This window comes from Pteronotus mesoamericanus, unplaced genomic scaffold (genome assembly GCF_021234165.1).
Source record: "Pteronotus mesoamericanus isolate MK-2021 breed Mesoamerican mustached bat unplaced genomic scaffold, CSHL_Meso_final scaffold_1135, whole genome shotgun sequence".
Lineage (NCBI taxonomy): Eukaryota > Metazoa > Chordata > Mammalia > Chiroptera > Mormoopidae > Pteronotus > Pteronotus mesoamericanus.
In genome coordinates this window covers 535,274-550,369 of record NW_026555300.1, presented here as the reverse complement: position 1 = coordinate 550,369, position 15,096 = coordinate 535,274, and the positions used below count along the sequence as shown (strand labels likewise).

The 15,096-nt window shown below is 38.8% G+C and overlaps 1 protein-coding gene across 1 annotated transcript; it reads left to right on the top strand.

Moving 5' to 3' along the window:
• The first annotated feature begins 796 nt into the window (after window positions 1–796).
• On the top strand, window positions 797–14,893 carry LOC129081553 (zinc finger protein 420-like). The gene is given in 6 exon segments (XM_054587223.1): window positions 797–869; window positions 3,685–3,843; window positions 6,221–6,353; window positions 12,293–12,366; window positions 13,280–14,722; window positions 14,724–14,893. Coding segments are annotated over 5 exon segments (1,758 nt in total). The 5' UTR covers window positions 797–869; window positions 3,685–3,828; the 3' UTR covers window positions 14,817–14,893.
• Window positions 14,894–15,096: the final 203 nt, after the last annotated feature.

Below are 15,096 nucleotides of genomic sequence, written 5' to 3'. Positions count from 1 at the left end.
GTCTGACTGCAGCGGCGCTGAGCTCCAACTCTGACTCCGCCCATCTGCTGACCTAGGGAGCACGCGCAGTTTCTTTCTGACGTGATAGCGGCTTGCAATAGAATTGTTCTCATGGTCCTTCCAAGTTTCGGTTTTACGGATTGAAATTCGATTTTTCTCACTCGTCCTTCCTACGCACGTGAAGCCTGACGGGCACTACACACGCTGAAATCCCCGCTCCCGAGCCGCCTCCAGCAGTGAGTCCGGCGTCCCTGTGAGACGCTTCGCGGTGGTTTCTGGGAAACTTGGGGCCTTCGGGCCCGCGGTCTCTCCGCCTTCAGGTGGAGGGACGGCGCCTGCCGTCAGGATTTCCTGCTGAAAACCCTTCCCTGGGCAGCACTCCCGCCCCACGCCCTTTAAAGTCTCGGGAGATGCAGTCAAACCCTTGCGCCCCCCCCCCCCCCCCTCTTGCCACTTTCATCCCTGGAGCGCGATTTAACCAGGGCCTTGGGGATCTGAAGACCCCTCGCCCCCAATTTAACAATAGACTGGAATCCAAGGAGAGCACAGTTTCCACGGGGTGGGACTCAGGAGGGGAGAACACGGTGTCCCTACAGCAGGTGACCTTCCCCACGCAGGAGGGGATTTGTAGAAGCGCTGATGTCGAAGGGGCGGCCGGAAAGCGGCGGAACGGGGCTCCTAGGGGATCCGGAGCCGGAATGGGAGAGACGGACCCGTGACGGGGAGCAAAGGTCCGCGAGGGGCCCTAAGAGACGGCCGCGCCGGGGATGTGGGAGGGACGAAAGGAGCCGGAGCAGGAAGACGCGAGAAATGCCGAGGAGACGGAGGAGCCCCGGAGAGCCTGGGGGAGCTGAGAGGCAGAGGGTCCTGTGAGCGGACGCGGGGGCAGCAACGGGCGAGGCGCTTCAGACGGAGGCAGTGGTTCTGAGGAGTGGAGTTCGGGGAGCGAGACGAGGGGCATGAAGAGGGTTGGAGGTGACGGATCAGAGGGACTAACAGCACTGAGAGTCAGCCGGCAGGGGTGACAGGGAAGAGTGTAAGAGGGGCCGCAGACAGGACGCAGGCATGGGCGGGGGGCGGGGGCGACGGAGAAGTGTATGGAGTTGAGAGTAATCAGAAATATCAGGGAGGAAGAGCAAGCGAAGGTGAAAGGGGTTTCGGTTTTTTCAGGGAACAGGTGTAGGTAGAGGAATAGGAAAAAAGGGAGAGACCGCAGGGGAAGTGGGGAGAGGAAAACGAGGAAAGGACAAGAGTGCAGAGAAACCCGGAAGAGAGAGAAACAGATCCATACAGAGAAATACAGAGTGGCAGGAGAAGAATGGGATCCCGGATGTGGATGAATGTGATTTGTGGGCTTGTGGCTGTTAAACTAAATAATAATCTATTTAGTTTAACATTTGCTGAGTTGTTACAGTTAAACAGGTTTGAATGAGGATTACAAATGTCCAGTTTATAAGGCTTGTGAATTTTACAATTATTTGCTTCCAATTGCAACCCTTATTCACTCAGAGGGCAGAGCCTTGCCTGCCAGCCAGGGGTCCCTTGTCATTTCCTGGGATGGGAAGGGGGAGGTGACGGGAGAAGAAATGAATTAGTCTGTCACCACATGAGGCTTTTCCAGGAATGTTAAAAGCATTGGGTCTTTATTTTTTCTTCTCAATGGATTTACTTTTTTCCTTTTATTTTTGACATTAAATTTATTATTTAAAAACACATCGAGATAATCGTATATTATGAATATATGCTCTTGTGTAGGTAGTCGTTAACTTCTGAAATAAGCATCGGGGATATTTCTTAACCAGCACTTAGCATTCCTTTCGAAATGCGAGGTAGTCTCAACTGTCTTTAAACTTTGACCATAGAAGTCATTAAAAAAATTCCACAATGCTTCTTCTGTTAAATATATAGTGCCTAGTTTAAAATCTGAGCTCTGCATTCCTCGTACTGTTTATAATGTGTTGGAACATGCATTGGTACCTAGTCAATAATATCAGGCTATTTCAGTTGGCACTTGGTAAGGATGCCTATAATCTTTTTATCCAAAAATTTATTTATTTATTTATTTAACAAGAGAGGGAAAGAAACATGGATGTGTGGTTGCCTCCCACATGCTGGGGACCTGGCCCTCAACCCAGCCATGTGCCCTGACTGGGAATCGAAGCAGTGACCCCTTGGTTCACAGGTCGGCGCTCAATCCACTGAGCCACACCAGCCAGGGCAGGATGTCTATAATCTTAACAGTTAGACCTGTTTTTATGAGTTCATCTAATGTCCAGCATCTTTTTTCTTGCATTTATGTGATTTGTTGAATTAGTGTCTGTGAGCCACACGGAACTGTTACCCTGAAGTCCCTCTTGTCCATTTTGCAAAATATTGAAGGAAGGACTGAATTGACCTGAAACGTGGTTCTCAGAAAGCCCATATGTTCATTGTGTAATTTGATGGACATGTTTTCATAGCTAATATTTTTTTAAATTTTCAGTATCAAAACCTGCATTTACCATTCATGCTATTAATGTAACTCTTTGTTTTTCCCTGGATAATAAGAAAAAATTTTTGCCAGGGAGCTTGTCACTTTAGAAGTTTCTGCCTGAAGTCCGCACAGTACCCAGAGGTGTGGTGTCAATGGGTCTGGTAACTGTCCCAGTGGTACAGAGAAAATAGCTCTGGGGGAGCCACGCAGGCACCAGGAGGGAAATGCATGGAGATGCCACTTCATGGCTGCATTGGAGACCGGCAGAATTGAAACTTAGAGTGGTGCCCTCATTCCCTCTGGGTCTGCTTGCTTTTTAAAGCTACACTGTTTCCCTTCAGAGTGATGTTAAATCACCTGAGAAGTTCTGACAAATGGCATCAGGTGTGTCATCCTCCACGGAGTTAGGCAACTTCTCTGGATGGAGCATCATTGTTCAGTGAAGTTCTCCAGGAGACACTAAGGTGTGTTGAGGGATTAGCAGGAAAGCTTTGGGATGCATTTTTCTTTTTTCAATCCTGTTCCCAGGATATCCTTATTGATGGGGGGGGGGACGGGGAGGAGGGGGAGAGAGAGAGAGAGAGAGAGAGAAACATTGATGTTAAAAAGAAACATCAATGGGCTTCCTCCTGCATGTGCCTGGACCAGGGATCTAAGCTGCATCTAGCCTAAGTCTCTGATCTGGAATCAAACTCACAAGGTTTTCTGTGTCCAGGATGCTGCTGCAACCAACAGAGTCACTAGGGCACAGCATTCATTTTTTTTTTTTTTAATGTTTTAGTTAGTCTCAGCATGCATTTATTTATTTTTTATAAAAATATTTGACTTAGTAAGTCACGACACACAGTAGAAGTCGGGTCAGGGAACAAGGGACAGAGTCATAAGAAGGACCCTTGGCGCTTAGGAGAAAGGAAGGTATAGGTTATCTGTGGGGAGGGAGGGAAACAGAAGGGGAAGGGAAAGTCATGCCCAGATGCGTAAGTCAGAGTGAGAAGCAGGCTTTGGTCAGAGCAGGTTACAGGGTGCTCTGCTGGGTTTGGGATTCAGGAGAGCATCGCACGTTCTCATAGGAGTTTTTGGATGTCCATGGGAGGAAAGAGCACCTGAAAAGGAGGAAAAACTCACAGCATGTGGTCTCCATGTAGGAGCTCTTTGTTCCTGACTTGCCTGTGACAAAGGACAGGTGCAAATGGCCATTTCATCATTTCCAGGTTCTTTTGCCTGTGAGTGTGGTGGAAGCAGGTTAAGGGGCTGTGCTGAGGCCTTTGAAGGCACATCCTGAAAATGCAGACGTAACTCCTCAGCCTATCATCCCAGGAGAAAGCAACCCAGAGCAGGAGCAGGACCAGGAGGACATGGCTGCTTCTCAGGTAAACAATGTGTCCTGGGTCAGTGGCTGTGCTTGCTTTTCTTCCTTCCAGTGCATTAAGAACCAGCTACCTTTATTTCTCCCTTAAATGTCCTTGCCTGGTGAGTTTGTTTTTACCTACTTATTTTTTTCCTTTTCTTATGACTGTCAAGGTCAGCAGTTTATGTACTTCTGTCCGTTGTAATATAGGCTTTTCAGCAATCTCTTTATCCAGTTTCCCCAAAGACTGGAATTCCCACCCTGAATTAATGATCTTCAACTACTGAACACATCCCCTGTGTGACAGATCAACCGGGGAAGGCACCGATGTCTACGTCTCTGTTGGGATGGGCTCATAGGCTCTGGTACTGGAAAAGAAGGGAAATACAGGTTTTAGGTTCATGTGGCTGCAGCATCAGCTCCGTGGACCTGGGGTAAGAAAATGAACATGTCACTGGTCAGGATAGCTCAGAAAGTTCTGACAAAGAAGTGTAGATAGAACCGATCTGCTTACTACTTTAGTAGAAATTCCTTTATATTTAAAGGTTTTATTACTTTTAGAGAGAGGAGAAGGGAGGGAGAAAGAGATGGAGAGAAACAGCAATGTGTGAGAGATACATTGAACAGTTGCATCTCACACGTCCCCAACTGGGGACCTGGCCCACAACCCAGGCATGTGCCCTTGTTGGGAATTGAACCAATGACCCCTCAGTTATCAGGCTGGCACTCAGTTCACCAAGCCACACCAGACAGGGCAATATTCTTTGTATTTAACATACTAGAGTGTTTGTGTAGAAAACATGGAAGGTACATGTACATTGACATAGACAAAAAAATTGTTTATTGATGATCATTTTCACATAATGACTTAAGTATGTATTCTTGCCCGTAATGTCACAGTAGTGACATGTTCTTCCGTGTGCCGCATTCACCTGATAACCATTCTTCCAGTCCACCTGATAGTCAGCTGGCTAAGGTGCTCTTCACAATGTAGTGAAGAACTTCCCTTCATCATTAAGGAGGGTCTGGCAGGGAATTATTGAGAGATTTGCCCAAACCATCACATTTCCTCGGGAAACTCCCCTCATTTTCTTAGCTTCTGTGTCCTTTGGGAAATGAGGGCCCATCCTTCATTTTCTAGAGATTATTGGCCTCTGATGGGGAGGATCTAATTAATCAATCCTTCCTGTAAGTTTTCGTTATATTCCACGCATCACAGACTAACTTTACATTATCATTTTTCCTATTTTCAGGAGTTTACAAGAATCATATTAATCTTGGTTGAGTTCAGTTAAATTTCTAAAATATTACTCTAATGATACCCAGAAGTATTAAGAGAAAGAAAAGAACTATCTCTAGCTTTAACTTCTTTTTTAGCATCATGTGTTTTCCTCAACCTTTTGTGTTTATAAAACACAAAGGGTATCATCCATGAGTAGCAGTAGATTTACGAGATTTACAGAATTTCAAAATAATCTTATTATCATTGACATCAAAATTCCATTTTCTATCATATTTCATATGTACCTAGTACCCATATGTATGTCTCTCTGTCTGCATAAAATGTTAACATTTGAGTTATTCAGTGTACACTTAAGGTATTTTCATTCTTCTCACTTACAGAAACTGCAATGAACATTCATGAGGTCTCTCGATGTGCATTTGCCTGTGTTTTTAAAAAAATAGATCAAGTTGGAGTAAAAGTCAAGCTCTAACCTTTATGTTTCAGGAAATAGTCTCATGATACAGGAAGAATGATCTTGTTCTAAGATTTCGTATATAAAATTTTCAAATAAAATTGTGGCTGCTGTGTTTCTCATTTTTTTTAGAACTGTGCATTTTATAAAAGTCCTTCGGCTCAATGTCATGTATCAAATATATTGTTTTCTTTTTTGTGCCATTCAGAAGTATGGCACATGACCAGAGATGTTCCTGCCACTAGTAAAAAGTCAGCTTATTAAAGATGTGAAAACACAGGCCCCATCCCAGAATTTCTGAATCAGAATCTGCACTTTTACAAATCTACAGGTCTTTGTTGTCTAAATTAAATGTGAAGTAGTACCTACACTTTCACCTCGCCATGCCTTTTCCAGCTGAGACATATGCACAATTGATCGTGAGGATAAAAATCAGCACTCAACAATCCATATACCTGTGTCTATTCCTTCATTTTAAAATTTATTTTCATGAAAAGAACAGTGTCTGCAGTGGATTTGTGGACATGTGTCATCCTCATTTCTCAGTGTTAAAAAGCAGAGAATGTTACTGGGTCAGTTTGATTTTATGAGATAGTTCGGGATACTCTCCGAGGTCAAAACTACTTTTCCTAACACTTTCATGTTGGATGACAGTATGAAGTAGGCCTATGGCTCCAATGTAAATGTGTCCTTTTTTTTCAGGGATCATTGACCTTCAGAGATGTGGCTGTAGATTTCTCTCAGGAGGAGTTGGAGTGCCTGGACCCAGCTCAGCGGAAATTGTACATGGATGTGATGTTGGAGAACTATAGGAACCTGGTCTCCCTGGGTCAATGTGAGTTCCTTTCAGAGCTCCTACTCCACCTGCAGGGTTTCATTTTCTGTATCAGTTTAACATCTTTTGGGGGCTTCTGCTTTGTATGGTAGCCTCTCAGATTCTTGGTCTCCAAGGAGGAATTGGAGGCTCTCTGGTGTAGAAACCAAGGTCCAGAGAACTACCTTTTCTTTTTCCCCTATGCAGTGGACTTCATGAGATTATCCACCTAAGTGGAATTGTATAATGTCTGTCTTTTTGTGACTCATATGCTTCATTTAAGGAAAATGTCCTCACTATTTGTCTTTGTGGTACCAGGTGATAAGACTTTTTTTTCCTATTTCCTGCAAAGTGGTATTCTATTGTAGTTATGTACCATATTTTTAATTTATTTATTCACAGACATGGCTTGCTTTCACTTGCACAGGTTTTTGTGAACAATACTAGAGTTGACACAGGTGTGCACATGTCTCTTGCATATCCTCTTTTGAATTCTTTTTGGTAAATACCTGGAAATGAAGGGCCGAATGACCAAACAATTCTACTTTTAATTCTTCAACAGAACCATTTTTGCTACTCATACATTTTGCACCAATTTAACTTTCATTCATCTGTGTCTACTCTCTCCTCATTTTTGGAAACACTCGATATTGTTCCTTTGATACAGGTCATTGTAACTGTTGCGAAGTGATATATTGTATGTGTATGTGTTTCAGTGGAGAATGCAAACATTTGTTTCTTGGATGTACATAAAGACCATAGCAAAGATGTATTGACCTGAGTACAGGTACTTCAGAGAAGGCGACTGTGAAGGACTTTTTCAAAGGGCAGTTTTAGGTTCACAGCAAAATTGTGTAGGAGTTAATGAGAATTCGGAGACTCTTCTTGCTTTCTACATGCATACCCTACTCCTTGTCTATGTCCCCACCAGAGTGGTACATTTGTGATGTGTATGAACCTACATTGCCCCATCGTTATCACCCAAAGTGTTAGTTGACATGAGGCTTCACTGGTGGCTTGTATGTTCTATGGGTTTGGACAATTTATGATGACACGTATCCACCATTATACTGTCATACAGACTTGTTTCTCAGCCCTAAGTGTTGTTCTCAGTGCTCTGCCTATTTATCCCTATATCCCCCTTATTCTTGGAACCATTGACGGCTTTCCTGTTTCTTTTTGTTTTTTTCTAGAATGTCATGTAGTTGTTATCCTACAGTTTGTAGCCTTTTGTAATTGGATTCTTGTATTTTTAATTTCATTTATTGAGTTTTTAGAAACAGGATGGGGGAAAGGAGTAAGGAAGGGGGGGCAAGGTTGCGGGGAGAGAGAGAGAGATTGATTTGTTGTTTCATTTATTTATGCATTCATTGGTTGAATCTTGTATGTGCCCCACCCAGATGGAACCCACAACCCTGGTGTATCTGGATGATGCTCTAAGCAACTGAGTACCTGGTCAGGCAGATCAAATTGTTTCTCTTCATGCTGTCTAGGTTTCTTCCAATTCTTCTTATGGTTTGATGTATTATATCTGTGTAGCGCTGAAAAATATTTCATTGTATGTATTTCAGTTTACTTATCTATTAACCTGTCGAGACATTCATTGCTTCCAGTTGTTGGAAATTATAAGGGAAGCTTCTATAAATATTCCCCTTTAGGCTTTAGTATAGGCTTTTTAGCTTTTTGGTTAAATATTAAGCATCACAATTACTGGATTATATAATAAATGTATGTTTAGGTCTTTTTAAAAAAATATTTTATTTATGCTATTACAGTTGTCCCAGTTTTTTTGTTTGCCTGCCTCTACGAAGCTCACTTCCTTATTTTTAGTTTTGTGCGAACCCTCAAAGTTTCTTCCTAAGGGGCTGTAGCATTTTGCATTTTTAACAGAATTGAATGAGCATTCCTGTTGCTCCACACCGACAGCAGCATTTGCTGCTCTTCATGTTCTGGATTCTGACCTTCCCAATAGGGGTTTAGTGTTGTTTGAAAGTGCTGCTTGTATAATTTTCATTATTTTAATATACATTTCCTAAGTAATATAAGGTGTGTGGGTCCTTTTAGAAAGTAGTTTTTAATGTATATATCTTTTTTAGTGTGCTTTCTGTTAAGGTGTTTGTCCCTTTTTAGTAAGGTTTGTTTTTTTGTCACTGTTGGGTTTGAAAACATCTTTGTATGTTTTGTGTAATAGTCCTGTAAGTGTTGTTTTTTACAAATATTTTTTTCTCAGGTTGTTGCTTTTTTTGTCTTGATCACTTTTGTTGGTTTGTTTCCTTATTGTTTGATTTGAGACATGGAAATTTAAATCTTAATACTATGGATTAAAAAACCAAGTTGGTCAAGAATTTGACTTAGAAAAGTTATTTTTATTTTATATTCAGTAATCTTTTCATACATCTGTTGGCCATCTTTATGTGCTGTTTACAGAAATATCTATTCAAGTCCACTGCCCATTCTTCTATCAGATTGTTTGTTTGGGGTTTGTTTTGGTGTTAGGTTATATAAGTCCCTTATATATTTTGGATATTTAGCATCATTGGTGGATACCTTCCCCTATTCAGTAGATTGACCTTTTTGTTGGATTTTTAAAAAAGATTTTATTTTCAGAGAGAGGGGTAGGGAGGGAGAAAGGCAGAGATGTGTGAGAGATATATCAGTTGGTTGTCTCTTGCACACCCCCAACCAGTGACATGCCCATGGCCCAGGCATGTGCCCTGAGTCGGAATGAAACCTGCAATCTTCTGGTTCACTGGCTGAGATCAATCCACTGAGCCACACCAGCCAGGGCTGTTTGTTTTCTTGATGGTTTCCTTTGCTGTGTGAAAACTTACTTTGTTGTAGTCTCATTTGTTTATTATTTTTTTCTCTAGTTTCCTATGCCTACCAAGTTATACTCCAAAAAATTTTAATGTTAAGAGTTTATCAGCTGTCCTTTCTTCTAGTTTTTTCATGGGTTCATGGGGTCTTATATTTTAATTTTTAATCCATTTGGAGTTTATTTTTGTACATGGCATTAAAAAGTGGTATAGTTTTATTTTTGTGTGTGTATTGGTTCAGTGTTTTGCTTTGTTTTGTTGCACCATTTATTATCCTGACTTTTTTCTTATATATTTGTTAACTATATATCTTTGGCTATTTTAAAAATTGTGTTAACATGTCTTATCATGTTATTTTGTAAAAGTTCTTTATATATTCTGAATATTAAAGACTTATCATATATATTTTGTAGATTTTCTTCCATTCCACAGGGTGTGTTTTTAACTCACTGGTTATTTGCCTTAATATGCAGGAGTTTTTAAATATAGTGTGATCTCATTTGTCTATTATTTGCTTTGTTTACCTTTTCTTTTAGTGTTATAATGGGAAAAAAGTCATAAGATTTTTTCCATGCCTTTTTGTTTAGTAGATTAAGTTGTTAGTTTTATGTTTAAATCTTTTCTCCATTCTGATTTAATATTTGTATACTTCTATTTTAGTAAAGGGTTCAACTTCACTCCTTTTTTTACATGAGGACATCTAACTTTATCAACATTCTTTATGAGAATACCCTTTTTCTTATTTTGTGGTATTACAGCCAGAAATATTGTATACTTTATTTTTTATTGATTACAGAAAGAGAATAAGGAAGATAGAGACAAACATTGACTTGTTGTTCCACTTATTTTTGTATTCATTGGTTGCTTTTTTGTATGTGACCTGACTGAAGATCAAACCAACCACTCTGGCACATCGGGACAGTCTAACAAACTGAGCTGCTCAGTCAGAACAAGAATATCCTTTTCTATTTTTGTAGTATAAGCACCCTTGTTGAAGGTCATTTGACCTCATCCAGAAGATGTTGTATGTAGGCTTTTTTAAAAAGTCCACTGTGCTTCATTATTTATATCTGTCTTAATGTTTGTATTACACTTTTTTGATGACAGCAGCTTTGACGTTTTAAATTCAGAAAGCATGATGCCCTTAACTGCACACTTTCATTTTACAATTATGTTGGTTGCATGGTGTCCTGTATCATTCTATATTAATTTTTTTATAAACATTTTATTTATTCACTTTTAGAGAGAGGAGAAGGGAGAAAGAGAAGACAAGAAACACTGATGTGAGAAAGAAACATCAATGGTTGCTTCTTGTATGTGCCCCAACCTGGGTTGAACCCTAGAACCAGGCATGTTCCCCAACTGGGTATAGAAGTGGTGACCTTTGGGTTTGCAGACCTGCGCTCAGTCCACTGAGCCACACCAGCTAGGGATGATAAAGAACTCGTGGAATGTTTAGGTCACGTTGGGTACGACTAAGGCCTTATACTATTATCATTCCTATTTAGGATCATGGGACAAAAGTTTTTCGGTTATTAGTTTATTAATCCTGTCATGAAAAATCTGCATAATCACCGCTGATAAAGTCCTTAAAGATTATTTACTACTTCTTTTTGCCAGCACCAACACTGGCCTTGGCAGTCACCCTTTGTTCATCGTGTTCTTGCATTTCTCTCTCTTTTCCTGAGGTTGTCTTTTCATATGACTCATCATACAAGTCTTATGTTTGGGGTTTTTTCTTTGTATGATTTATGGAATCATAAATCATGACAAAGCCAGTGTCTTGCCACCACCAAAATGGGTTCTGAATCCAAACAAAAAGGTCCATCTGGTGTGGCCGTATGCATTTTGGCTAGTTTTTCTTGAATTTGTTTTTTGCATTCTGTTGCCTTAGCAAGGTGAAGGATGTTAATGACCATGTATTTCTGGTGAAGAAGTCTATTGGTCATGAACATCCTACTCAAGATAATGTCTGCCTCATTCATGATGGCAGTTGATTTTCAAGCAGCCTGATAATTTTTCATTTACTGATTTTTTTAAAAATTGCAACCAGCAATATTTTACAATCTTAATCATAAAAGTCATGCATGTTTTTTCATGGAGAAGTCCTAAATATTTCATTATGTTTTATACCATTGATTTTGTAATTACATTCTTAACTTTTTTTGTATACATTTCTGTTACTGCATAAAAACAACTAACTTCATGGGTTGGTTTTATATTTTGCATTTCAAAATATTCGTTTCATTTGTCTTTTTTTTTAGTGTGGATTCTGTATGATTTTGTAGTATACAGTTTTGTCATCTGTTAACTGAGATCATTTTCTTATTTTTTTCTCGTTACCATGGGGGCGTACTAAAAACATTTTATAGCTATAACAATACATTTTAAGTTCATAGTATCAGATGCATACAAAAACTCTCTATACTTGCCGTTTCTATCCCTATACCTACTTACATTATTGGTACCACTTTATATCTTTTATGTTGTACATCTTAAAAATAGATGTAAGATTTTAAGGTTTGTATTTTTGAAAGTTATTTAGAAAATATCAAAGTGATTTGTATTTGATCATTAGACCATTTCTGATTATTGTATTTGTATATATTTTTACATTTACAAAAATTTTATGTTTATATGGTTTAGTGTAGTTTACAATTATACTTATTACATCTAGAAAATTTTTCTTACTCATTTTTCATAGGGCTGGTCTAAAGATGAGAAAATCTTCAGCGTTTTTGAGCAGTATTGTTGCCAAATGTAAGCAACTGTTTCTTCCTTTTTGATGTAACTTTAAAAAAATTATTTATTTATTTTGAGAGATAGGGGAAGGAAGGGAGAAAGAGAGGGAGAGAAATATCTATCAGTTGCCTCTCACATGCACCCAAATGGGGACCTGGCCAGAAACCAGGCATGTGCCCTGACTGGGAATTGAACCCATGACCTTTTGGTTCACAGGCCTGCACTCAATCCACTGAGTCACACCAGCCAGGGCTGATGTAACTTTTTCTCATTGTACCTTTTTTGGTCTTGCTTTGAACATTTTACAAAATACTCAAAAATGCAATTTATTCAATAATTGCTTATAATTACAATGTAAATTTATCTGTCATACTTGTTATCCTTTAACTTTGTATCTTTCAGCTTTGTCATCTGAAGACTGTCAGGCCTTGTTGCAAAAGCCAGGAATAGAAGATTTATTCTCTAAAGTAATACTGGTAAGATAAGAAATATGTGTCTTTCATAATGTAATGAAAGCCTGATAAGAAAGTGGATGACAAGAAAAAAGGGTGTTAAAATGCACGGAACTTAACTAGGATAATTATTCATAATAAAATCCTTGTTACCCAAAGAAGTGAAAAATAGAACACATTTAGGAAAACTCCCTATTGTTAGTTATATTTGCAAATTAATGTGTTTCCCAATGTGGAGACTGAAAGCAATTTTCTAAGTGTATATATTCTTCTAAAGGCAGTCTGGAAAAATATACTCTCATAATTCGTGATATGAATAATCATTTGCATTATCTAAAATAAAGGGTGTGATTAAACTTCCAGTCAATAATTTGTAAAATTTAGTGAATTCTAATGCACATACCAAATTTAAATGTGATGAATTTGGCAATCCCTTTATTAAGGAATTAACATATTTTGCCGTGCATAAAGCACTCCCTTGTATAATGCACACCCGCCTTTTGGGCTCAAATTGTCAAGGAAAAAAATCTTCTGTTTTAATTTTTTAATCCAATTATTTATTTATGTATATTTAGATACTCATTTTTTGTATCACAAAGAAATTTTAGCATTTATTTTTTTAACATATTATGGTACAAGAAATGTTATTTAACAAATAATTACAAAACACAAGAACAGGTACAAGGTATTTCAGGTACTACCCATGTAAATGTACATCCTTATTTTTTGCTAAAAAATTTGGGCAAAAAAGTACACATTATATGCAGCAAAAATGGCACTATACTTCATTGAGAAATAATGTTTTCTTGTCTTTCGGTATAAAATTTTCATGAACTTGGGAGTGATTTCTAATATAACCAACATGGTTTAATAGGGATCACAGAATGGTTATTTTATAGGTGTCATTAAAGTCCTCTTTATCTTCAATGATTACCAGAGTATGTATAATGAAGACAGAAGTTATCAATGCAATGAAGACTGGAAAATTTTTAACCACAAGTCAAATCCTAATAAACATCAGAATACTCATCTTCCAGAGAACCATTATGAAGGTGGAAACATCTTTGATCAAATGTCAAATCATATTACACATCAGGTTATTCCTATTGTGGAGAAGACAGACAAACAAAGTAAATGTGTCAGATTACTTAAGGAATCTTCAAATAGTACCGAACAAAAGAATATTCCTATTGGGGGGAATGTTTACAAATGCTTACCCTGTGAAAAAGTGTTTAGTAAAGTACTTAATCTAAATAGAGTTAAGAAAATCTGTACTGGTGAAAAACAAAAATGGAAAGGATGTGGTAAAACATATAATTGGCCTCCAGGTGTTATACTACATGAGAACATATATACTGCAGAAAAGACTTACAAATGTAGAGAATGTGGTAAAGCATTTAGCCGCTCCTCAACCCTTATTCAACATCAGAACCTTCATACTGGAGACAAGCCTTGTAAATGTAGAGAATGTGATAAAGCCTTTTGCCGCTCTTCAAACCTTAGTCAACCTCAGAAAACTTATACTGGAGAGAAGCCTTATAAATGTAGAGAATGTGGTAAAACCTTTAGCCACTCTTCGTCCCTTACTCAACATCAGAAAATTCATACTGGAGTGAAGCCTTATAAATGTAGAGAATGTGGTAAAGCCTTTAGCCGCTCCTCAACCCTTATCCAACATCAGAACCTTCATACTGGAGAGAAGCCTTATAAATGTACTGAATGTGGTAAAGCCTTTTGCCACTCTTCAAATCTTACTCAACATCAGAAAATTCATACTGGAGAGAAGCCTTATAAATGCAGAGAATGTGGTAAAGCCTTTATCCAATCCTCAAACCTTACTCTACATCTGAAAATTCATACTGGAGAGAAGCCTTATAAATGCAGAGAATGTGGTAAAGCCTTTAGCCAGTCCTCAAAGCTTACTAATCATCAGAAAGTTCATACTGGAGAGAAGCCTTATAAATGTACAGAATGTGGCAAAGCTTTTAGATGTTCCTCGGCCCTTAATCGACATCAGCCTATTCATACTGGAGAGAAGCCTTATAAATGTAGAGAATGTGGGAAAGCCTTTAACCAGTTCTCAAATTTCAATGAACATCAGAAAATTCATACGGGGGAACAGCCTTATATATGTAGAGAATGTGGTAAAGCCTTTAGTCAGTCCTCAAAGCTTACTAATCATCAGAAAATTCATACTGGAGAGAAGCCTTATAAATGCACAGAATGTGGCAAAGCCTTTAGGGAGTCCTCAAACCTTACTCAACATCAGAGAATTCATACTGGTGAAAAGCCTTATATATGTAGAGAATGTGGGAAAGCCTTTAGGTACTCCTCATCTTTTACTAAACATCAGAAAATTCACACTGGAGAGAAGTTTTATAAAATGTAGAGAATGTGGCAAAACCTTTAGGCAGTCCTCGGCCCTTACTCAACATCATAGAATTCATATTGGTGAAAAAGCCTTTTATATGTAGAGAATGTGGTAAAGCCTTCATCCACTCCTTTACCCTTACTAAACCTCTGAGAATTCATAGAAAGAAGTCATGTGCATGTAGGGAATATGGCAAAGCCTTTAAACAGTCCTCAACCATTACTCGTCATCCAAATAATCATACTTGACATAAGTTATGTAAATGTGGCAAAGCCCTTAATTATTACTCACAACTTATTCCACATCATTTCATTCATACTGTAGGGAAACAATATAAATGTAGTATATGTGCCAAATCTTTTAATCATCAGTGGTATGTTACC